Genomic DNA, 23,817 nt, shown 5'->3' with positions numbered 1-23,817 from the left:
CCCGTATTTCTTTGGCAAATCCTACATTTGCATTATTCTCAAAAGTTTAATAAGAATTACCCAAGGCAAGGAATGAAGTACAGCTAAGGCCCTGTTTCCAGCACCTGCCTCAGCCTCAGCCACTTTACCCTGAACTGTAAGTGGTAACTGACACCCTGGCTTTGGGAGAGAGAGAGAGAGATGTAACCACCAAGTGCCCCACCTCCTGACATACAAGTAGATCTGGAGAAGGAAAGGGGAATGGAATTTACAGGAAATGCAATGAAAACAAACGCAGTGAACCCAACCTCAGATGTTTTACTGCTTACAGGGATGTCTGGGGTGAAGACATCCAAACAAATTGAAGTTAAGTGTGGAACTGGATTCAGTCTGCTGAATGATCAGTGCTCCAGCTGAGAGTCCTCCTGCGATCCTGTGGAGTCTCCAACACTGAGCCCACTGAGCCAACAACATCTGAGGCCCATCCCAGCCAAGCACAAGGAGGAGGCAGGCTTTGAGGCACCAGTCACATGGACAAACGGTGAAAGCAAGGCTCCTAGATCCACTCTGTGAACTCACTGATCTGGCATGCATGGGAGGATTTTCCTGTCTAGCTCCTTCAAGTAATGAAGATCTCCCTGGTATAAAGTATATGCTTTAGAAACTTCTGGACTACAGGACAGGAGGATGAAGACAGGGCCCAAATCTCTACTATTCAAATAGAACTGGACTCTCAGATTTGACAGGTTAGAGCTATATACTCTGGGAAAAGTTTTCCTCAAAAATAAATAAATTTTGCTCATAAACATGCAACTGATCAACCACATACCACATACAATTTTCCTAATACTTGAACATGAGAGACTTTCCGTTCTCTCCTTACATCGAACCCGCCATATTGGCTCACTAAGTTCCAGGCATATCTTACCTTGTTTGCACTTAAACACCGTTTTCCATCAAGGCAAGCTAATGATATTTCTCATTTACTTTCTCACTTATCCTCTTTAAACACATACATGTTATCGCTAGATCTCTTTCCAGCAAAGTTCAGCGACATTAACACTCTGCATGAAAATCCACCCCTTGTCATCTAGAGGCTACGTAATGGATGCACTGTCCTCTACGTTATAGGCTAAAACAGCTCAGTTTTTCCCAAGGTAGGAGCAATATTTTCCTTCCTTTTGTTTTTAATTTTTTTCAGTCTCTCTGATACTTCCCTATGCTCCTCTTTCTAGAAAAGATATGCCTGGCATACTCTTTGTATCCAAAAATAAATAATCAGATCCAAGGAGCTGATCTCACAGAAGCCAGTTTAACACTCTATCATGGGTTCCAAGTCACCTCTGATCATACCCATGAACCGTGCCCCATAGCCAAACATCTAAAACACTTGCCAATATTCCAACCAATGAACCCAAACCAAACAAAACAGGAAAAATACTATCAATAGTGTACCCAAAGCCCCCCTTCCCATCATGTTTACAACTGACACCACAGCAGGCAACCCCTTTAGTCAGTGAAAATATTTACTGTCAGGAAAGTTACATATATACATATTTCCGTTGCTTATAGAGCATGTTTAAATAAACCACTAGTTAATATATTTTAGGCACATATTCCAACAAGTCCAAAGATTGAAAGACATACCTTCACAGTGTAATTGAAATACTTGGCTGAATTCATAAATCTGTGGAATCCATCATTTTCTTTTGTTGCTACAGTTATGACTAATAATTTATCTGAAAAGATAAAGAAAGAAGGTTTAGCAAAACATTAAATGCTGTTTCTCCATAACATTATGGTGATTGGACACTTCATTATCACATGGGAATGCTTTTGATTAGTTACACAAAGAGCTACTGAAAAATAGGCATGTAAAATGGGCTGTATTACATGGCAATGACTAACTCATGTAGTAAGAAATTATTTTACTGTTAAAAGAAAGTTTATTAGTGGCTCAAGGAAAATAGGTCCTGAATAGAGTATTTCAAATATAGGAGAAGAGCTTTCACAAAATGCCTACTTTATGGGTTATGACTTCTGTAAACATCACTCCATCAGTCATCTACACTGTTACCTACAAACTGTCCCAGATTTGAGGCATATAATCATGTTATTTCCTCAGTAATCTCTATTCACTCCACATCGACACTCACAAAGGAGGACCTGACTGCAAGACTAATTAATTCTTAGTCTCTAAAATAAGCTGGACAAATTGAAAACAGACCATTTAAAAAGTCATATTTCCCAACTACTTTCTTCTACCTCTTATACTAAAAGTCTTAAAAGATGTCACATTTATATCCTTTATTTAATCCTAGTTTTATAAACAGAAATTGGATCAAAAGTCAGAGATGCTAATAACACCATCAGTAAATACATAGCTTTTAGTTGCCTCTCGTGTTTAATATAGGTTCTTTTCTTACCAGAGGCAGGTAGACTCAGGATCTATTTACAAATACCCAAAAAGCTGCTGTAGACAGATGGGACAATATTTATCAGGCAAAGGCATGCTGGAAAATTCATAAAAGTTGCATCCTCCAGAGCACGCACTAAGGATTGGGGCATTCCTGTTCCCAGAATTAGGAGTCATGGAGTAAGACAGCTGAGCTAATATAATAACTCAGCACTGTAAGCACTAAGCTATCCCACTTAATTCTCCATGGCTTAGTGTCACAAGAAGACTAAGAGGGTCCTGCATGGCCCCTTAGTCATAAATAACCTTTAGTCATAGGATTACTGGATCATAGAAATCAGTTAACAAACTAGGATAATTCTTCCTATCAAATTCTGAAAATATTTTACTATGGAAAGTAAGTATAATGAATGTAGGGAAGCTAAACATCCATTACTCAAACCAAAAGGAAAAACATTCCCATGAAGATAAATAATGCATTTTTAGATTTCTGTTACAAACGAGGTATCACCTAACAAAATTTTTGGTTGAAGAAATATTCCAAATAAAATAAAGCCATCAATTAATTAATGTTATGAAGATCTGAGTATGGTTGTTTGAATAAGAATGGCCACCACAGGATCATATATTTGAATGCTTAGTTATTAGGGCATGGAACTGTTTAGAAGGATTAGGAGTCGTTCCTTGCTAGAGGAGATGTTACTGGGGTGGGCTTTGAAGTTTCAAAAGCCCACTCCAGGCCCAACGTCTGTCTGTGTCTCTGTCTTTCCCCAGCCCACTACAGCCCCCTTTGCCTGCTGCCTTAAGATTAGGTTGTAAAGCTCTCAACAACTGTTCCAGCACCTTGGCTTTCTGGTTACTCCATGATATTTACAGACCAAGCTATAAGCCCCGAATTAAATGCTTTCTTTTGTTGAGTCACCTTGCTTGTGTTTCTTCACAGCAATAGAACAGTGACTAAGACACTAAGTAGAGATATGTTAAAGAGATCTTTAAATTATTATTTTTAGAGAAGAAAAATTTCCAGGGGTAGAGAAATGGGCAAGGTTGACCATCTGAGCTGGATTTCCAGAACACAGGGGATGCTAGGAGCATCAGCAGCACAAGGGTCTGTAATCCCAGCATGCTCCACTGCAGAGACACAAAGCAAAGACAGGAGAACCTGAAGAAAGGAGCTCACAGCCAGCAGGCTATATGCAGTAGTGATGGCATCCAGTCTTTGTTTTAAAAGATTTACTTTGTAAGCAAGTGTAACTACGAATTCACTAGAACAATTTAAATTTTGGATCAAATTTTCTCCAATCAGATTGTATCTAAAGAGTCGAGATGTCCCCAACCATTAATTACACCATGAGGTTATCTATCCATGGTATAGAGTACTCCATGGATTACTAAACTTTTAAAATTCATTTTCAATTGATGCAAAATAACATAAAAATGTACATACAATAGAGTACAAGAATGTTTTCATGTATATATATATATTACATGTATAAGCATTTTGACTGAATGGATTCATGAACAAGTGATCACATGCATCCCATGCATATCTGAACGTAAAAAATTCATTTTCAACAAAATACACTGTACTACCTGTCATTCACAGATGAGGAGAGTAATAGTAAAATGGGATAAATGATTTAGCTAATATTGCCAAACGAGTTATTTGCGGTGCAAGGAGGAAATCGGAGATCATCAGAGCTAATCTGTAAAGCCCACTTGTTTCCAGTATTTAAGTAGCCTCATCTGGTAAAGACTCACAGGGCCAAAAATAAACTTTAGAATAATCTGTGTGATGTAGCAGAGGTCTGCCTTATCTGACCTCAGTGGGAAAGGATGAGACTAATCCTGTAGAGATTGATGCTCAGGGAGGGAGGATGCTCTGGGTATGGGGGGGAGGGGGGGCTCTCAGAAGCAAAGGGGAGGGAGGATGGGGGAAAGAATTCTTGGAGGGGGGATCTGGAGGAAAGGACAACATTTGGGATGTAAGTAAATAAAATAATAATAATAATAATAATAATAATAATAATAATAATAATAATAAATGATATGTGTGCTGTATAGGAATGGTAAGCCAGAGGCTTCCCTCTTCAGAAAGGCCTGCCTAGAGGGCTGGTCCTCTGTGGAAAGTTGGATCCCAGATATTGTCTACTACATTTTAAAGAGGAACAACCCTCATGAAGAATTGCTCACTATGCCTAAGTTGTCCAATGTGGTTCATGTTGAACACCTGATTTTCTGCCAGGTTTTCGAATGGTGGGAAGGAGCTTGAGTATGTCAGAAGTCCTCAGTGAAAATGGGGTACTAGGTCACCAGTGAGCTTTCCACGTTACCAATATCTCATGCATACTGGCTGCTGGGAAACGGAACCCATCTTGTTTGACAACACCAGGGAAGACTAGGAGAACCCTGCATGGCTCTCCAGAGTCTTCAAGGCTGCCCTTGCTTTGTAACACTCTGAGGATCCAGCCCGAGTTATCCTTATGTCTCTGTAACTTGGGCTGAATCCTCAGTCCTCTGGGTGCACCCCTGACAACTAGGTGTAGGAAGGAACCTGATGCCTCACCAAGGCCAACTGGTTAGTTACATGATATGACTGTTCATCATTTCAAGACTCAGAATGTGAGCTAGCCAGACAGAGAAGACTGCAAACAGATGCCAGAAGCAGAATTCATGCAGAGGGCAGGCATGCTGCAGTCTTCCACTAACAGTCATTTCCTATTAATGTAAATTACCTCAGCAACAGAAGAGTAAACCCACATTGATGGTCTAAAGAGAAAATAAAACTTGCCTAAGATCCTGTAGCTAGATAGTAACCAATTTAAAACTGAATTTGGGAAACAAATTACATAAAAATAAGTTTTTCTGGGGGCTGGGGTTGAAGAGATGACTCAGTGGTTAAAAGCATACAACTCCAGCTCCAAGTGATAGGATACCCTCTTCTGGCCCCAGGAGCACTTGCGCAATGGCATATACTCACAAGAACACATACATAGAAATGGACAATAAATCTTAAAAATGTGTTTTCCCAGATCTTACAGCATCATTTTGTTGCTAAGTACGGAGCTACAAACGACAGCCTAACTGCACTGTAGGTGGCGAGGGGAGAACATTTGATTTTGTGAAATGGTTGGAAGGAAGTCAAGGTAAACGTGCCTCAGGAGCAATTCCCATCGTAATTTCAGCGAGAACAATGGGAGACGGGGGACCGTTTTCATCTGTACTTCCACACTAAACTGCATGAGGTAAGACAAACAGTACATAGGGAGCTGTGCGCGTAGTGGGAATATGAGCTGGCTGTTCATGCATTCCCTTTCCCACATCCTGCTTGTAGTTACAGAAGTAGAAAACAGTCCATGGACAAACCGGGATAAACTGGTCAGCACAGCAGTGTGCACACTGTGGGGTGTGAGCTACTGGCAGGAAGGCTATATGATCATCTGTTCTACATGAAGACAGTATGTTCTAGGCAAACTCTTCTGGAACCAGACTGAGGCAAACTGACTACATTTTCAAGAAATGCTAAGCATCACTAAGGCCATTATGGTGGTTCTTCCCAAACATTGCCAACCAACACACTTCTTCACACTCGCTACAAATAAAATTGAACATGCCCTAGAATTAAAACTTAAAAATGAGTATTAGATTCACTCTTTTTCCCTTCCATACTATTTTTCAGATAATGTATATTTATATATACCCATTTGTTTTTCATGTTATTTTGTAGGTAGCCACATAGTGATTGGAAGACAAAGTAACTCTCACAGAGTTATAGGTGCTTAAAGACATTTTCAAAGTATGCAGTTAGATTATTTATATTGGAAATAAAAACAAAATTAGCAAATTTTATAGCAAAAGTGATTATTAGGTAAAGACTGAAAAGATAAAACTCTATCCTACTATAAGATGTAATTTTTAGTATATTGTTGGCTACATGCTTTATGTTGATGATAACAATGTGTGATCACAGAAAATAAAATGAGACTAGTTGGCCACAACACAATTACTAGTTTAGATAAATTCATGTCCTTGCTGTAGAAATAGTTACATGCTTGAGATTAATAAGACTCGAGCCATGTAAGTTATCTAATCTGTACAAAATGTACTCCATTCAGAACCACTTTGTAAGGCTGCCCCACTCATATCCAACACTCTCTCACCACTCCACAGACCCACACTTGTGCTGAGTTACTTCACTTACTCAGACTTGAATGTTAAAAGACCCCAGTTCAATGTCATAAGTGATAGGAAGAAAAATGAGACTACGAAGAGGATCCACTCTCCCACATTCAGAGTAATCCCTTCCCAGAAACATAGAAATAAAAATTACACAAGCCTGGATGGCAGCCATAAACTATACACGGAGATCCAAGAAGTTCCTTCTGGAGTTAGAATGTGAAAACAAAGTTCAAACACCAAAGAATGAGCAAGCTAAAGGACTCGCAATACAAGCAAGTGAAACCTAAGTGAAAATTTTGAAATACAACAACCAAAAAATAGGGAAAAGCATTCACTATGATCATCTCCTACATGGTATTTAATAATAAATATAAATTCTACATTTAAAAAAAAAAACCCAGTCATCTTAACCAGGCAGGTGGCATGTGTCAGCACCTTCCCAGGTGTGAAGTTACAGGACACTGGTGAGCTATGTCAGGAAGCGTTGACTGTGTGCAGTTTGACCACAGTGGCAAGAGATCTGCAAGTCATGCCATGTAATCACAGTTGATGGATTGAGATGTTTTTCCACTCTGATAAAAAGGAAAAAAAAAAAAAAAAAAAAAAAAAAAAAAAANAAAAAAAAAAAAAAAAAAAAAGAAAAGAAAAGAAAAGAATCAACCACCTTTTGCACAAACTCATTTCATTTAAGAGGGAAAAAAAACTAGGTTTTTCTGCATAACTTTAGAGAGTTGGTCATGAGAGAAAGAATAATTAATTGAGGATGATGTGTTAACAATAAGAACAATAAGATGTATCCAAAATAAACACGCTACATGAGAAAATTAATGTGCATTCTATCCCTTACATCCAACAAATACAGTGCAACTTCCCAGAATTTATAATAGCATATTTGATACCTCCACACATCACAAAGCGTGAACACTAGTTATAATTCTAATGTCAAAGGCACAAAATGGTGCCAACCACCCACCCGAAATCAAGAGTGTACATTAATGAACTCCGGGGCTTCAGCGACATGAACAGTCAAAAAATAGAAAGATGTGTCACTGAGAAGAACTTCCTCCCTTCAGAGTGGAGTACACACAACACATCTGCTGGCCAAATGCTTTATCAGAGACTGGGAACTGCCTTTCTGAAATCTGCAAGCAGATTATGGAGCTTGTTGAAACACATTTGGGATGTTGTTGTCTATTTTATACTTCACACAGGCAGTAAAAATATCCCCTATGCTCATACCCAGGGGTCACCATTTAGGGACCAGGACAAAAACAAACAAACAAACAAAACAAACAAACAAACAAACCACAGATGAAGATAACATACATTCCCACGAGCTCACACACTTATAAGAGCTGCCTTGCAGCAGGGGGGCCTCTTGCAGCTGTGCTGGGATTAAGAGACCATGCTCTAAGAGAGGGATTTGATTAAAGAAGACCCAGAAACATGTGCTGTTGAAACTTAATGAAAACAAACTTCACTTATCATCTTCAGTTACAAGGGAATAGCAGTTTCCTCTATCCCGCATTTCTAAGAGAACACTACAGAATTATTTTCAGGGGGTTGGCCTGCCAAGCTTGCAGTGCTGTTTCTTGGTTCTTAGAGTGCTCACTGAGCATGCTCAGGGCCTGGCTTGATGTAAGAAATAGAACAGGTGATCGTGCCTGCCCTGTCTGCCTCTTGTGTACAGTAGAATGGATTAGATTAAGCAGCAACAGCTCAGCCCCATTCTGTCTTTAATGTTTTACAGCACCTACTCCAAGAACTGAGAATCTTTAGAACACCTTCCTGCTGCTTCAGTTCATGGTATTCAGAAGTGGCCATGTAAGAGATTACCAAAAATAGGGAATAGCATATTGCATGATAATCTGAGGCTATAAAGGTAACTCCCAAATGACTTACAATGCCACCTTTCCAGATTGGGCCTCTGTGGAATGACTAGAGTCGTCACAAAAATCATCTGTATGCTCTACTAACAACTGTCACACTGGCATCTTGCTGAAAAGTTCTGGGGGATAGTTTCAGAAAGTATAATAGTAAAAGTCTAGCTTCACAGTGCCAAGTCAAATATTTTTAAAATATCTACATAGGGCTAGAGCAATGGTTCAGTGGTTAAGAGTACTGTCTACTCTCCCAGCACTCAGCTTTGATTCCAAACACTCACACAGTGGGGCGCATAACCTATTGTAACTCCAGTTCCACAGATCTGACACCCTCTTCCAGCCTCTGTGGGTATCAGGCTCAGAACTGATGCACAGACATCCATTCAGGCAAAACACTTACACACAAACTTTTTCTAAAATAACATTTTATAGATAGGTAGATAGATAGATATAGATGATCGATATTTCCTTCTTTATAATTTAGCTTTTGGATTAAATAATGAATTTAAAATACATTTTTAGACATCGAGTGGGTCCCACTCAAGAGATTAAAGAAACTGGTTCTGTTTTAGACATCGAGTGGGTCCCACTCAAGAGATTAAAGAAACTGGTTCTGCTGCTTGCTTCTAAAGAAACCTTAATGACACATGAGTGGGTATTCCATATATTATTATACATAAGCACATTTTACATGCTAATCCATATTTTCCTTTTATAGGTTTTGCATATATTTGAGCTGTTTGCAAATGCAGCAACAGTATAATTTGGTTTACATAAACTATAACTTATTTAACCATTATGCTGTGGACTTAGTTAAGCTATTTTTAAACACTGTTGTCCTTAAGAACACTGAAGAAGATACAGTAGACTCTGATGTACATCTATTTCTACAGGAAGACTATATCTATACAATAAATTCCAAGTTCAATTCTATTATGATTTGAATCTGCAATGTCCCCCCAAAGGCACATAGCAGCTGGTCTTTACCTGTTGGTCTGGATTTGGGGGACTTTAAGTGGTTAGGTCAGTCTGGGGAAAGCCAAACTCAGAAAGTGACCTTTTGAGCATTATGGCTGGGCCCTGCTTCTGGTGCACTCTCTGCTCCCTGGTCAGTCTCCTACTGTCAACAGTCATGGTGTCCTACTCTCCACCTCAGATGGAGTAGCTCCTGCTGCTATTTCTTCTCTGCCATGATGGACTGAAGTCCTCTGGGAGCACAGCTAGCATAAGTCAGTCCTCCCTTAAGATGCATGCATCAGGAATACTGTTACAGCAGCAAGAGAATTAATAAGTTCAGAAGAGAGAGGTCCAGGGTTCTCAGAGTGTGAGAAACCTGACCCTGTAGTTCACAGCCCTTAGGAACTGTTTTCTGGAAGGCTTTCCAGCAGACAAAGAGAAACCCTAGAGTGCTATAAGCAAGGGATGCTGGCAGAAACATGGGCCATAAAGACTGTTTATGAGGTTTCAGGCAGCAACAATGACTACTGAACATTGGGCTGCAGGCACCTCAGGTTAATTCTGACCACATTCTCCCTGTCTCCTGGAAACAGGAATGAAGCTGAACTCTAAAGAAATTAACTTATTTATTTGACAGGGTAAATTTCATGACAGCCTAGCATTCAATCTGTGGCATGACTGTTATTGGCTGCTTTGGGTCAGGTTTATAATGAGTGTGCAAAGCAAAAGGAGCAAAAAATATATGCATCTTGGAAAGGAAAGGATGCCATACCTCTCCTGATTCCATGAGAAGAGACTAGTATGGTATAGGAAGTGCCCATCTCAACTTACAGTAGGGAAATCAAAGCATTTAGCGCCATACAGATACACATGTAGAGTAAATGGCTGTTCACAAACAGTAGGTAACCAAAGTACTTTATTTCAACTCATTCTTCAGGTACCAAAGAGATACGAGAATGCATGGCCTGTCTCCTAGTAAAACACTTGGGGTAATTTGATGTACACCTCCCAAAAGACACTTGGTTGACCTTAGTGATATATATTTAACTTCCCTCAGAAGCAACCCTTATACTCTAGACCACTTAACCTTATCATGAAAAGCACAGCACACTTGCTCTTAGTGTCTGTGCCTGACAATTCTAAGTTTTTCTATGAGGTTGGTCCTTTTACTGCCTCCTACCAAGTCACCAGTCTCTTTGTCATATTCCAGTCATGAAGCTGGAACCTAAGGTTCTCAGCCATCCCAAGAAACCATGTATGCCACATTTAGCCTTAGTATGGCTTACCAGTCTCAGATCGCCCAACACTGAATCCCACAGGAAGCGAGACAGCTAACCATCTATTATCCAAAATGTGCTCCAAAGACCAAAGTCTTTTGAAACCACAGACGTAAACACTGATCTATTTTCATCTCATTGACGGTTCTTCGTCCTACAGGACTTCTCGCAGTTAATGATACATTCAGAGAAATAACCATATTGTCCATTCTTGGAACATTGAAGCTCTGGGCCCCCATTTCCACTTTTGATTTTCTATTCCTAGGGACTACTAAACCCTGACAATTCAGTGCTAGTAGTAATAATTTTCCAACTGGTCCCCAATTCTCAGGTATCACCAGTCTGTCCCATTCATGCACAGTCCTTGACAACTGGTTCTCAGACATGAACATGTGTCAGAACTACCCAAGGTCTCATTTAAACATAGATGCTAGGTCACATTTCTCCTCACTTACTGTGTATAATGGACTGCTGAGGAATGAATTTCTGTGCACCAGGAGATACTGATAAGGTTGAAATGGGGATCACATTATAAATTAGTAACCTAGGTATGCCAGCAAATATCCACAATAACATGCAACAAGACATAGGAGGAGGAAGAACAAGAGTCATCAGGATTATTCCACAGAAGAAATAAACTGTAGGTGGTTCCTGAAGAAAGGGTAAGATTTAAATAATAAGAAACAGGGGCAAGAGATTCCCATCTTCTGCACTCAAAAATGAGAAGAAATGGTTAAATGCACACACTGAGAGAAAAGGCATCTGGAAGCCAAATGAAAAAGACCATGCACAGCTCTGAGAAGTACCAGGCCCAGGCAGGGTTAGATGCTGCCCTGTGCAGTTTCCAAGTGAGGAATAAACACTCTATAGATGCCAGAGCATCCTGAGCCTCTTCAGTGCATGTTAGGACCATGTGCCAGACAGTGTCCTAAAGCCTCAGTACTCCAGAGGGAATAAAAGAGAAAAGAAATCAATTTTTGCTGCCAGGAGGCAAACATGAAGGACAATACTTCTGATTACTTTCTGCTCTGAGGCACATGGACAGGAAACACCGGGAGTCGTGGCTTCTCTAATGCTGCAATTCTGAGTCACACACATAGCATGCTGAGAGGAAAGTCTAATGCAGAGGCAGTGAACCATGCAGATAATATGCTGGAAGTTTTCAAGTAAGAAGCAACAATCAATTCCAAGTATGTCACAAGTATCTGGCTTGGGAAAGAACAAGGAAGGGGTATCCATGGGCAGAAGATATCAAGCAAGAAAAGATGTGGCACATGCAAACCTCAGAACAGCTTGTAAACTACAGAGGGCTTCACAGGTCACTGCAGATTTTAATCTTGACATCAGATGCTATCAGAAGTTTGAAGACAGGGATAAAATACAAGGCCAAGATTAGTATTTGCTAATAACAAACTACATTGACCATATTATTCATTAATTCAAATATCTAAGCATTCTACTTTACATCAAATATGCTGCCCTGAATAAAATATGTTTGATATGACAGGATCCCAGATTTGAGGCCAAACACAATGTTTAGTGCGATGTAATGGGGCTTTCTCAATCATTATGACTACTGTTTATCAGGACCGCCTGGCTTCGCTGAAAGAAACAGGATAAATTCAGGCACTGCTGGAGGGGGAGGGGGTCTAGGGGGGGGGGGGGGAGTTACAACACTCTAGGCTAAAGATCGTGATTGGAACCAAGGAGTAGCAATGAAGAATGTGAAAAGCAACTGGTTTAGATGTGTTTCGAATAATTCAACAAGTTAACTGATATATTAAATTAAGTGTGTGAGGAAGGAAGAGAAGAAGGAATTCCAAATTATTTAAGATGACTTGCCCAGAAAATGGCAAGAAAATGTTTAAATTAAAATTACTTCCAACGACAACGTAGATCCTAAGAAACCTAGAATGTGACAGTAACCTGATAGCTTTTCTTGTGCTGATATTTTCTTGTTCCCAGGAGAATCTCAGACACAAACTAGCATGAAACCGCAACATGCGACTGTGGTTATAACTACACTGTGTGATGGCGGTGGCTGGGCTCACCTCAACACCAAACACTTTTCTATACTTCCCGTTAGTCTGAATTTCACCAGACTGAGCAGTCAGTATGCAGAGACTTTTCTTCATTTTAAACTAGAGTAAAATAAACAAGCCACTGGTGCACTGTGTAAATTCACCACTTTAAGTTATTGCTAAGACAGTTCTTACAAGGACTGGAATATATACATTGAAGTTCACTGGCGAGGAAAACCCTGCAGGCAGAGAATGCTGAGGAGGAAAGGCTGGGTGAAGGGTTCATCTAGCTAGCCCTCCTTTCCCTGTTGCTTCCACTTTTCCCCTGCCTTCTGTGTAGAAACATTCATTTACTTTCTTGCTACAATACATGAGAAATAGGCCACATGGTTGTTCAAATACTAAGATGATTCCACAAGAACACAGCAAGCCATCAATTAGTCATAAAGATGACACACATTTAAAACAGATGTTCACACAATAGCTCTATGGATACAATCTAACATCTGTGAATAAATCCACAGAGGATTTACACACAGGGCAGAATGCCCTCCACCCCTAGCCCCACTCAGGCAATCAACAGTTAAGGTGGAACATTTTTGGAGCAGAAATGAAGACATCAATCACTCTTGTTGGAGAGCATAGCCAGGATCCCATGTGGCCAGCTTCCAACGGGAATCCTGAGAGTTGTGAGCTCTGCAAACATCTTGTACAGTACAGGGTCACCCTGTCCACTGCTATAAAACTGTTATTCATCCAACCTAACCTCTATAGCCAAGAAGTGCTGTTAGCTCCTGGAATGTCCTCAGAATCAGTGACCTCTCCCAGTGGGCCTTGCCTACCCTTATTCCCAAGATTTCTCAAAGACGAAACACAATAATTTCATTTAGTGCTAAATAAAATAATCAATACCAGTTAAACTATGGAGTGTGTGTGTGTGTGTGTGTGTGTGTGTGTGTGTGTTTCAAGTAAAAACGTTTTTCAGATTCATAAATTACTCTGCATTTTCTGTTATACCACATTCCCACTACTGAACAGAACTGTGTATCATCCTATAATTAGAAAAGCCATATAAAAATATAACGTCTCCGTGGCTCCCAATTACCACATGAGAAAAGTCCCAGAGGGACTATTTTTCACATGCTTTCAACTTCAATTTCATTGTTCTTGCTTTGCTTTAGTTTTTCTGATGCTGGGAATTGAACTCAGGACTTTGCGTACAGGAGGCAAGTGTGCTACCACTGATCTATGTTCCTAGCCCTGGGTCTTTAATGTCTTGGTACCCAATTTAGTATCTGAAGGTTCAGGGTATCTGATGGTACCAGCCAGCATGCCTCTTCACTAGCTATTCCTGTATGATTTTAAAAGTGTATTTAATACCGAGATGTGGAAAGCCCATTTGTTCACTCTGTATGTAGTCCTTAATCACAAGTAATATAAATAATCTCTGGATTTTAAGCTACAACCAGACAATACAGTGAGCTGTTAAAATATCTGTAGCCCACGTTTTCACCAATAGTAAACTGATTACCAACATGTAAGAGATGTATCTTGAAACTTGCTCAGACTGCATATACCTCCTCTGGTGGTATCCAGAAACCTGAATTTAAGCGTAGGAAAGTTATTCTTTTATTGAAAGAAACTCCAGACTGACCCACGCACTGCCAGCCTGCAGCAGAGCAGGGGAATGCATCTCAAGCCTGCATGGTATCTCGTGACAGGTAAGCGTGCTTTGATAACTAGCAGAACGGCATGGAAAACATTCCAGACTCCTGGAGAAACACACAAACAACCTATCTAGAGATTCCCTCGCCAACGGAAAATAAGTAATGACTGAAGACATGTGAACGCTCCACCCACACACTTCAGCAGCTCCATCCTCCTTTGGGATGTGACTTTGAAACCTTCATGCAGTTGGAACACCTAAAGAATGTGTTAAACACAGATGCTTAGAATAGATCTCAGAGGAACTAATATAGAAGCTAAGATAGGAACTAATAGCATCTCAAGGCTACTTTTATTCCTCTTTCCTTTATGGCCAGAGGAGAACCTCATTCGTAGCCAGAGTTGTACCAGAGTAGCAGGACACTCAGATATTTTAAGGAAAAGGAGCTTTCATTCTTGAGGCAAGTCTGGCTCCTAAACCACAGGCTTAAATTAACTCCAGGCTCCACTTTGCCCTAAAGTCCTACAAATTATATTACTTGTTTCATTTTCATTTTCAAGAGTTACCATTGTCCACTGTGAAACAGGTGCCAACTCCTCCAGAGATGCCACAGGAAGCCAAAGAAATACTAAAATTGAGCAGAACATAAACTAATGACTAACAAACTCTCAGTGTAAAGAAATATTCTCCACAGATTTACTTCAAAAGACAGGTTCCTGACTCCAGGTAACTCAGGAAATGGCTAAGACAACACACAGTAAGCTTTTCCACAAAACAAAGGTCTCATGCTAACTGTGATGAATGAGCAAAGAATAGCTTTTTAAAACTATAGTGAGATAATTTATTTTTAAAGAAGAAAGTTGTATTAAACTAGAAGGTTAGGGAATAGTTCTGAGAAATTTATACTAACAGTGAAGCCTAAAAAGAAGAATTTAGAGCTAAGATGAAAGGATGGACTATCCAGAGACTACCCCACCCAGGGGTCCATCCCATCATCAGCCACCCACCCAAACGCAGATACTAATGCACATGCCAGCAAGATTCTGCTGAAGGGACCCTGATATAGAGGCCTATTGTGAGACTATGCCAGTGCCTGGCAAACACAGAAGTGGATGCTCACAGTCAGCTATTGGATGGAACACAGGGTCCCCAATGGAGGAGCTAGAGAAAGTACCCAAGGACCTGAAGGGGGCTGCAACCCTGTAGGTGGAACAACAATATGAACTAACCAGTACCCCCNGAGCTNGTGTCTCTAGCTGCATATGTAGCAGAAGATGGTCTAATCGGCCATCATTGGGAAGAGAGGCCCCTTGGTCTTGCAAACTTTATATGACCCAGCACAGGGGAAGGCTAGGGCCAAGAAGTGGGAGTGGATGGGTAGGGGAGCAGGGGTGGGGTGGGGGTATAGGGAACTTTCGGGATAGCATTTGAAATGAAAATAAAGAAAATAATAATAATAATAAAATGAAAAAAAAAGAGTTTACCAGGTGAAGAAATGCATTTGCAGGAAAGTGGTCTTAAACCAGCAATAAATCAATGCTCCAGGACTGGGCTTCCTCTGTCATTTTTGTTCTGAGACAGTTGGAGGACTGATAACAACTTTCCTTACTGTATCACTGGCCAAATGCTGATGTCAGAAAAATAACTGTGTCTGTGTCTGTCTGTCTGTCTGTCTGTCTGTCTGTCTGTGCATGTGCGTGCATGTGTGGAGGCCAAAAGTCATCAGTTCAAGGGTCTTCCTCTGTTGCGTTCCTCTTCATTTTTTAAGACAGGGTCTCTTGAAGAACCTGGAACTGGCCGTTTCAGTGAGGCTGGCCAGCTGGCCCCTGGGATCCACCTGTCTCTGCTTGCCAGAGGTGGAGTTACAGATGTGCAACACATCTGGCTTTTATGTGACTGCTGAGATACCTGAATTTTAGTTTTCACACTTCAGTAGCAAGCTATCTCCTAGCCCACATTCTTTTTTCACTTTTAATTATTTTCTATTTTACAGATATGTGTTTTGCCTGCATGTATGTAAGTGTACCACCACATGCTTGCCTGGTGCTCAAGGAAGATGTCTAATCCTCTCGGAATAGAAGTTACAGCTGGTTGTGATCCACCATGGGGGTGCTGGAAATCAAACCAGGGTCTTCTGTAAGAGTAATTAATGCTCTCCTAGCTGCCGAGCTATCTCTCCAGTCTCTCAGAAAAATTTTTTGATTAAATATGATCAAGGATATGTTTAAATATTTGAAAGTACCTTTAAATAGACTATAACAGAACTATGACTGTTACTGTTTAATGCACACCATTTAAAAATCATTTTATTAAAGTTTTGTTCTTATTTCTAATTTGGAATGGGGTATGTGGATGTGAGTGCAGGTGCCCCTAGATTTAGGGCATTAACTGTCCCTAGAGTTGGAGATACAGGCGGTAGTAGGTGGTTTCTTGTGGGAATTGAACTCAGGACGTCTGCAAGAGTAATATATACTCACAACTGATGAGCCAACTCTGTAGCTATGAGCTGACTCTTTCCACTGATTGCTGCCACCAAGAAAAATAACTTTCTGAATCATTAGAAATAACGCAATGGCCACTAACAACCTTCAACGAGAAGAGATCCAGGATTCCCTCGGGGATTAAGTTAACTGAGGTAGAAATTGATGCAGTAAACTGTAGATAGCACATTCCCTGGACTGGGATCCTGGACTACACACACACATACATACATACACATACACACACACACACACACATACACACACACACACACACACAAAAGGAGGATCTGAGCTGAGCTCAAGAATTGATTATTCTTTACTACCTGGCTGTGAACATCCGCCATGTCCCTCACACTATAACCACTGTGACATCCTCAACACAGGAACTTTAACTGGAGAAAATGTTTTCTCCCTAATAGATTTTTAACAGTGTTTTATCACAGTCACAGAGGGAAGAGTGTGAAGAAAAACATTTTTTCTGTTATTTTTCACTAAATAGAAAATTATGTAATGCAATCAGTTCCTTTTCTGTTAGCAAACCTGCCTAGTGCCAAATTCACAGTCCAGCACATTAATCCATTCTCCACTGATGCCTCTCAATATTCTTTTTTTCTCTTCTCTTTACCTTTTCAGTCTCTTTTCCAGTTATTTCTCCTTTCACTCATTATTGAAAGCTAAGCCCTAGCATACCACTAAACATCAACACCACATCTAAACATCCTTTTTAAATTGCATAAGCTGCTGGAGAGACAGCTCAGTGGTTAAAAGCACTGACTGCTCTCCCAGAGGTCCTGAGTTCAATTCCCAGCAACTACATGGGGACTCATAACCATCTGTAACAGGATCCGATGGATGCCCTGTCCTGGTACGTCTAAAGACAGTGTACTCACATATATAAAGTAAAAACAAATCCTAAAAAAAAAAAAAAAAAAAAAAAAGACAGTTTGACCAAATTGCATAAGCTGCATATTTAGCAGAAAAGATCACCAGCCACTGCAAAGCAGCCCAGAACTTAAGGGACATTGGGTGTGAAGAAAGCACTTTTGGGAACATTAATGTCCCAGGTCTTCCCTTAAACAAACCAAGCCACCCAAATTAACAAATTTTAATTTGTAGTAGAAAATAAAAAGAGAAATTCAAACTAAAGCCTCTAGCTACTGTACTGCAGTGGAATATGAGGGAGGAGTCAGTCAGTCAGTCAGTGCACGCTAATCTTGCATCAAATCAGATATGCTTATCACTCTGGAACAGCCCTCTGCTGACTAAGGGGAACCTGAGCCATGATCCTGAAGCCCTGGAGTCAGACTCCCTGGCCTCGTCCCATGTGCCTTGCTGTGACTGTGGGAGCTTCCAGGGAATATAATCTCTCAGTGCTATAACTAAAGTTCCAAGAATTCTGTGTCCCTAATTCATGGGGTCAGTGACCAGCAGCAGCTGTTCCCCATCTCGCAGTCTCTCTGCTGAATCCCTGTTTCTGCAGTTGGTTCTTTTCAGCCCTAGCACACCACAAAATTAAGCCCTTGGATACTCACAGGGACAAACAGAGTATATACTTTAATAAGTGATTACTGAGAGTAAAATGGTCGCCAAGTTTCTCAGACAGCTTTAGTTACCTCCATCAGGGTGTTAGAGCAGGCATAGTCTATTTTTGCTTTGTGAAGATTAAAGCAAATTTAAGCATTTAACTGCCATGCATATATGAAATGTAGACATGTCTTATATTCTATGTTCATCTCTCTTGGGCAGGTGCAATGGGTCTATCCCTAGGTGAATTTTATCTGTGTAATGTGGCCCAGCCTCTCCTTGTCACCTGTCCCACGTCAGACACCATCATCTCCTCCCCTTGACCCATACTCTGAAGGACCTCAGAGCAACCACCAGACCTAGTCAATCTGTTCTTCGCACTGTCACCAGAAGAGGAGGCCTGCAAAGCTTCTTTCACCTCAGGAGATCTCAGCAGTTCCTCTCGGTTTCAGCCCAGTTCCCCGCTCTTTGGTACGGTGCCCCCTACCTGTCTGTGGATCTGAACTCTGAGCACCTTGACAGGCCCACTAGTCTAGCAACTTCACAGACACATCTTGGGCAGTTCCAGGAAGTTGTTTCTTATGCTCTGCTTTTTCAAGGCTCCTCCTTCAGGAACAATACATCCCCAGTCCACTTGAAACAGTGCTTCTCAACTTTCCTAATGCTGTGACCCTTCAATACAGCTCCTCATGTTATGATGAGCCCCCCACCCATGAAAGTATTTTTGTTGCTATGTTTTAACTGTAATTTTGCTATTATCATGAATCATAATAAATATTTATGCTTTCTGGTGGTCTTAGGCTACCTGTGAAAGGTCCCAAAAGAGGCCCCAATGAACAGGCTGAGAACCACTGGCTTACAAGAACACAAATACAGAAAAAAAAGCTCTGAGGAGACCTGAAATGGTAACTTACAACCCCATCATTCTTACACCAGATCATCAACACACATACACACACACACACACACACACACACACGCACAAGTTCTTTCTTCTTATTATTGACATTCACTGATAGAATTCTTTATTGTGCTTCCTCCACCCAAGTAGATTGTATATTCCAGTAAAATGATTAAAAAAAAAAAAATGGAGGAAAAAAAATCCTCTTATTCTGCTAAATAGAGTGGAAAAAAAATCATTACAAATTCCAGAAATAAATCAGTAGCAGTATTGGCAAAGCTGGCATGACTCAATAGAAACAAGATGACAAGCCACACAACTTTCTGCTACTGACTTTGATACATGGCACAAGAAAGGAAAAGCCCGCACTCCATGACATGTTCGTTCTCCTTTTACAAATCACACGCAAACGAGTAAAAATGGCTCCACGGTGTATTTTCAATAGTACTATTACAAAATAATTTGAGTTAGTGCATCATACTAAACAATGCACTTGTTCAACAGTGAGTAGAACCTAGGGAGAGTCTGAAGCAAGCCTTCCACAGACACCAAAATATCACGACTATAAAACGTGCCCCGAAAGCAAGTAGGCACTGTGGGAAAGACTTACAGAACAGTGTTTTGAAGCAGGGCAGAATATGAAATTGTCTTACATGCCTGTTGACATGGACGTACTGGACTTTGTAAAGAAAACACATGAAGGGATAGCAACTTGAAAAAAAAAATCACAACATTTTACATCCTACTTCATAGTGGGATCACAGACAAATTTAATTTGCTAGTGACTATATTTTAAATTACAGAAACCCATTTCACTGCAAGTAAAACCACAGTTTTAAATAATGGCATAGCTGTGTATTAACTAGTCCTCACTGATTCTATTGGTGTTTTGGCATTTCTTACTGGAGCATTTTAGGACATGCTACACATGAAAGGCCTGAATCAGGACACACGTCATCAAAATGAATCCAGAGTCAACTAAACAGTTGAAGACACACATACACAGACACAATAAAATACTACTCAGCTACAAAAGAGTTAAAGAATCATCTGCAACCACTGTGATTAAATGGGAATCATTAGGTTAGCCGAAAAGAACTAGCACAGAAGGAGAGTCCGTGACGTCACTCATGCTAACTGTCCTAAACGAACTGTTCCCTTAGACCTGGGGAATAGAATCATAGTTACCAGAGGCAGAGGACAGGGAAAGGAGAGGTTGCTCAGTGGCTACTTAGCAACAGTAAGACAGCAGCAAGCAGTTCTGATATAGTGCTGCTGCTGCTGTTATTGCTGCTGCTGCTGCTGCTGGTTTCGCCGCAGAGAAATAACTCTAGTCACTATTTATTAAAAATTCATAAAAGCTACTGAATAAAATGGATGCAGTAAAAAAATTAATTAATAAATTAAATAAACAGCCTAAAATCAACACTGCCTTCCCACACTAGTGGATGAAGGACTCCAGTGAGAATATAGAAAAATATTCTTTCTCTACAAAGGCTTCCACTTCTAGGAAGACAGTTTTTAGAGAATAGATAAAATGCCATCAAAAACTGTTTCGTGGATGCACTAACAGAGGACTTAAAATTGCTAAACTGAATTTTAAAAGTCAAAGGGTCCGGAACTGTGACCCAAAGTAGATCCAGGTAAAGGCAAGCTTGTCTGACAACAAAGAGTCCACTGTGAGTACTGGCTGAGGGAACATAGATACAACTGGAAACAGGAGAAGCACAGGATGCAGGCAGTGGAATCAGCAATGAGCTGAGATGATGAATCTTTCTTCACACTCAGCAGATCTGCCAATCAGGACAGAGCACTCTTCCTTGGGAGTCATGCTGACCCTTACAGGATCCCCCACCCACTCACTCACTCACCCATCCATCAGTGCTTATCCACAGGATCCCAGCAGCACCTACTACTCAAAGCAGAGCCCTGACACACGTTATCATTTGTCCTTTGGGAGAATGTCTCCTGTCTGGAGCCACTGGATGCAAGAGGGGCAGGAATGCAAAGTATCCAAGTGATCCAAGTGAAGGAGCTGAGAGCCATGCACCCATCCCCCCAGACCCTCCTGCAGCCCTATGTATGGGGAAGGCAGCTCTGGGGTGTCTCTGCCTGTCAGTCTGTCCCTCCCATCTCTCCCTGACCCTCTCCCCCTCTCCCTCTTCTTTTTCTCTCCCCATCAAAAGAAAAATAAATAAAAAGAGATTTCAGGCAAAATTCCCTGACCCTGAAAACCTAACACTATTTGACCTTACTGAAATCCTCTAAGCAGAAAGGATTTGACTCTGCAACTTGGTGTCAGATGGAGACAGCTGGGAGGGAATTTAGAAACAGAGATGAATGGATCTGATCACACAGACCTCCTACTGAAGGGGTTTCTGAGAACCAGCAGCAGAGAGGAATTCAGATCATCGTAGCTTTAGATTGTGTCTTTAAAGGCGTAGGCTGTCTGACACATTGACTAATGTGTGCATGTACTTCTATTGAAGATGAATAAAGCAGACACCGAGGAAATAATGGTGCACACAGCAGGTCTGAGCGCCTGGACTAATCAAACCTGTACAAGACTCAGGAGGAGGCAAGGGAATCATAGGTTTATAATCATAAATTCCAAAGAAATCTGGGCTTTAAGAAAAACAGGAGGAAAAAAATCATATATAAGAATGACAAAAAAATTTAAGTTTTAAAACTAAGTAATCAGCATCATCAAAAAGATGACATCTGCACTGTTAAATTCATCTTTTATTTCCTTTGAGTTCTTCCAAAAATGCTGCCTTTAGAGCTTAGCTTGTGAAACCCTGCTGAGATCCTGTATACATCCCATTATGTGAACGTAAGAATAATTCCACTATATTTAGCTTCCACCTTAGAAACATGCTAACTAGAATTATATCCCTTAAAATGGTACAAAAGTAATAGCACAAATCGGGCAATTTCTATTTGTAGGCACACTTCCTCTACAGGTATTGTCATATTCAATGTTCAAATAATTGCCAAGGAAGCAGCATTACTGTTAGGGAACTATGAGAGTTCAGAGAGGTTGAGAAGCTTGTGCAGAGGATAATCTGCTCATGGGTGACACCTTATGGCTCATCTGCTCATTGGAAAGCTTTATCCTCTTAACTATTGCCCTACCCTGTTTCCACACAGTTTATCTTTTGGTTACTTTGTAAGCAGTTTGTAAGCTCTTAGCTTTCAAATACATTCCATAGCCCAGCATCAGAGGCAACAGCATGAGTTCTTTAAATTCAGGGTCAGGGCTCTATCAGGGTTTGACAGTGAGCCCTCACTGGCTGTGAGCCCTCAGAGAGCGAACACGCTCTCCATTATTCCTTCTGCATTTCTTTTTGTATGTCAAAATAAGTGAATATCATCCTTAAACTCCTGGTAATGTTAAACAGGATGAAGGTGAAATTAATACAGCAATTTATGTCATTCACAGCACAGCAGACTTACACCTCAATTCATCAGAAGTACCAAGAGACATGGGAACCGTGACCCTGTTCACTGTCAAACACCCGTACAGAGTTGATAATATCTACCTTTCTCCATCTCTGCTAATCATGGAAGCAGCCAGCTGATTTCCTCTGTGTGTGTGTGTGTGTGTGTGTGTGTGTGTGTGTGTGTGTGAGAGAGAGAGAGAGAGACAGACAGACAGAGAGACAGAGAGAGACAGAGAGAGATGGAGAGAGACAGAGAGAGACGGAGAGAGACAAAGACAGAGACAGAGAGACAGAAAGAGAGAGATAAAAAAGGGAGAGTGTGTGTGTGTGTGTGTGTGTGTGTGTGTGTGCAAGAAAGAGTGTGTATCTAGAGAGAGGGGGGAGGAAAAGGGAAAGAGAAAAAGTGAGAGGGAGAGACGGGGGAGAGAGAATACTACCAGGGTCCACCCACAGGAGACCACAAGCTAAATGTCATGGTCTAGAAAAAACATCTGGAACAGTACATTCATTATGGTCAATGTAAAATGCCATGGCATCAATTAGCATAACCTAGATAAAGTCCTACAGGGAAACTGACCAAACCATGTTTCTACTTTGGACAGAATTAAAGGTTCAACTCATGTAATCAAAATGGATTACAATGCCCCATCAGTGGATTCTGATGAACGTTTTTCTTAGTTGTCTGAGCCCTTCTCCTTCACCCGTGAAGATTTCTCAGCCATTCTGCTTCTTGTCTCCTCACACGAGTGTTTTCCAGAAGGTTTCCCTACAGTGCAAATGGACTCTTCACTTCATTCCCATGGGGAGATTATGACTACTGAGAAAAATGCACGTCTTCCATCTATGATGAATTAGTTTACTTTCATTTTCAGTGTTGGGGACTGATGCAGGTCCTTGAACATGCTAGTCAAGCACTCTAATACTGAGCTGCTCACACAGGCCCACCAGAATCCAAGCCTAGTTATAGGAAAGGGAATGCATTATCCATGATGGTTCGTTCTTATCTTGAGCATGTTTTAAAACATAAACTTCTTATTTGATCCCTCACACTTTAGCCAGGATCCCACCCCATCTTCATAAGCCACTCA

The 23,817-nt window shown here is 40.7% G+C and overlaps 1 protein-coding gene across 2 annotated transcripts in view; it reads right to left on the bottom strand.

Annotated features, from left to right (window-relative positions):
• Plod2 (procollagen-lysine,2-oxoglutarate 5-dioxygenase 2) overlaps window positions 1–23,817 on the bottom strand; it is a 69,564-nt gene that overhangs the window by 35,274 nt on the left and 10,473 nt on the right. For both annotated transcript variants that reach the window (XM_021206337.1, XM_021206336.1), the window contains exon 2: window positions 1,627–1,718. In XM_021206337.1, the coding sequence (XP_021061996.1) occupies window positions 1,627–1,718 (92 nt within the window). The remainder of the gene's footprint in view (window positions 1–1,626; window positions 1,719–23,817) is intronic.

The sequence above is a fragment of the Mus pahari genome, chromosome 10 (assembly GCF_900095145.1).
Source record: "Mus pahari chromosome 10, PAHARI_EIJ_v1.1, whole genome shotgun sequence".
Lineage (NCBI taxonomy): Eukaryota > Metazoa > Chordata > Mammalia > Rodentia > Muridae > Mus > Mus pahari.
This window is presented reverse-complemented; position numbering and strand designations above follow the sequence as displayed.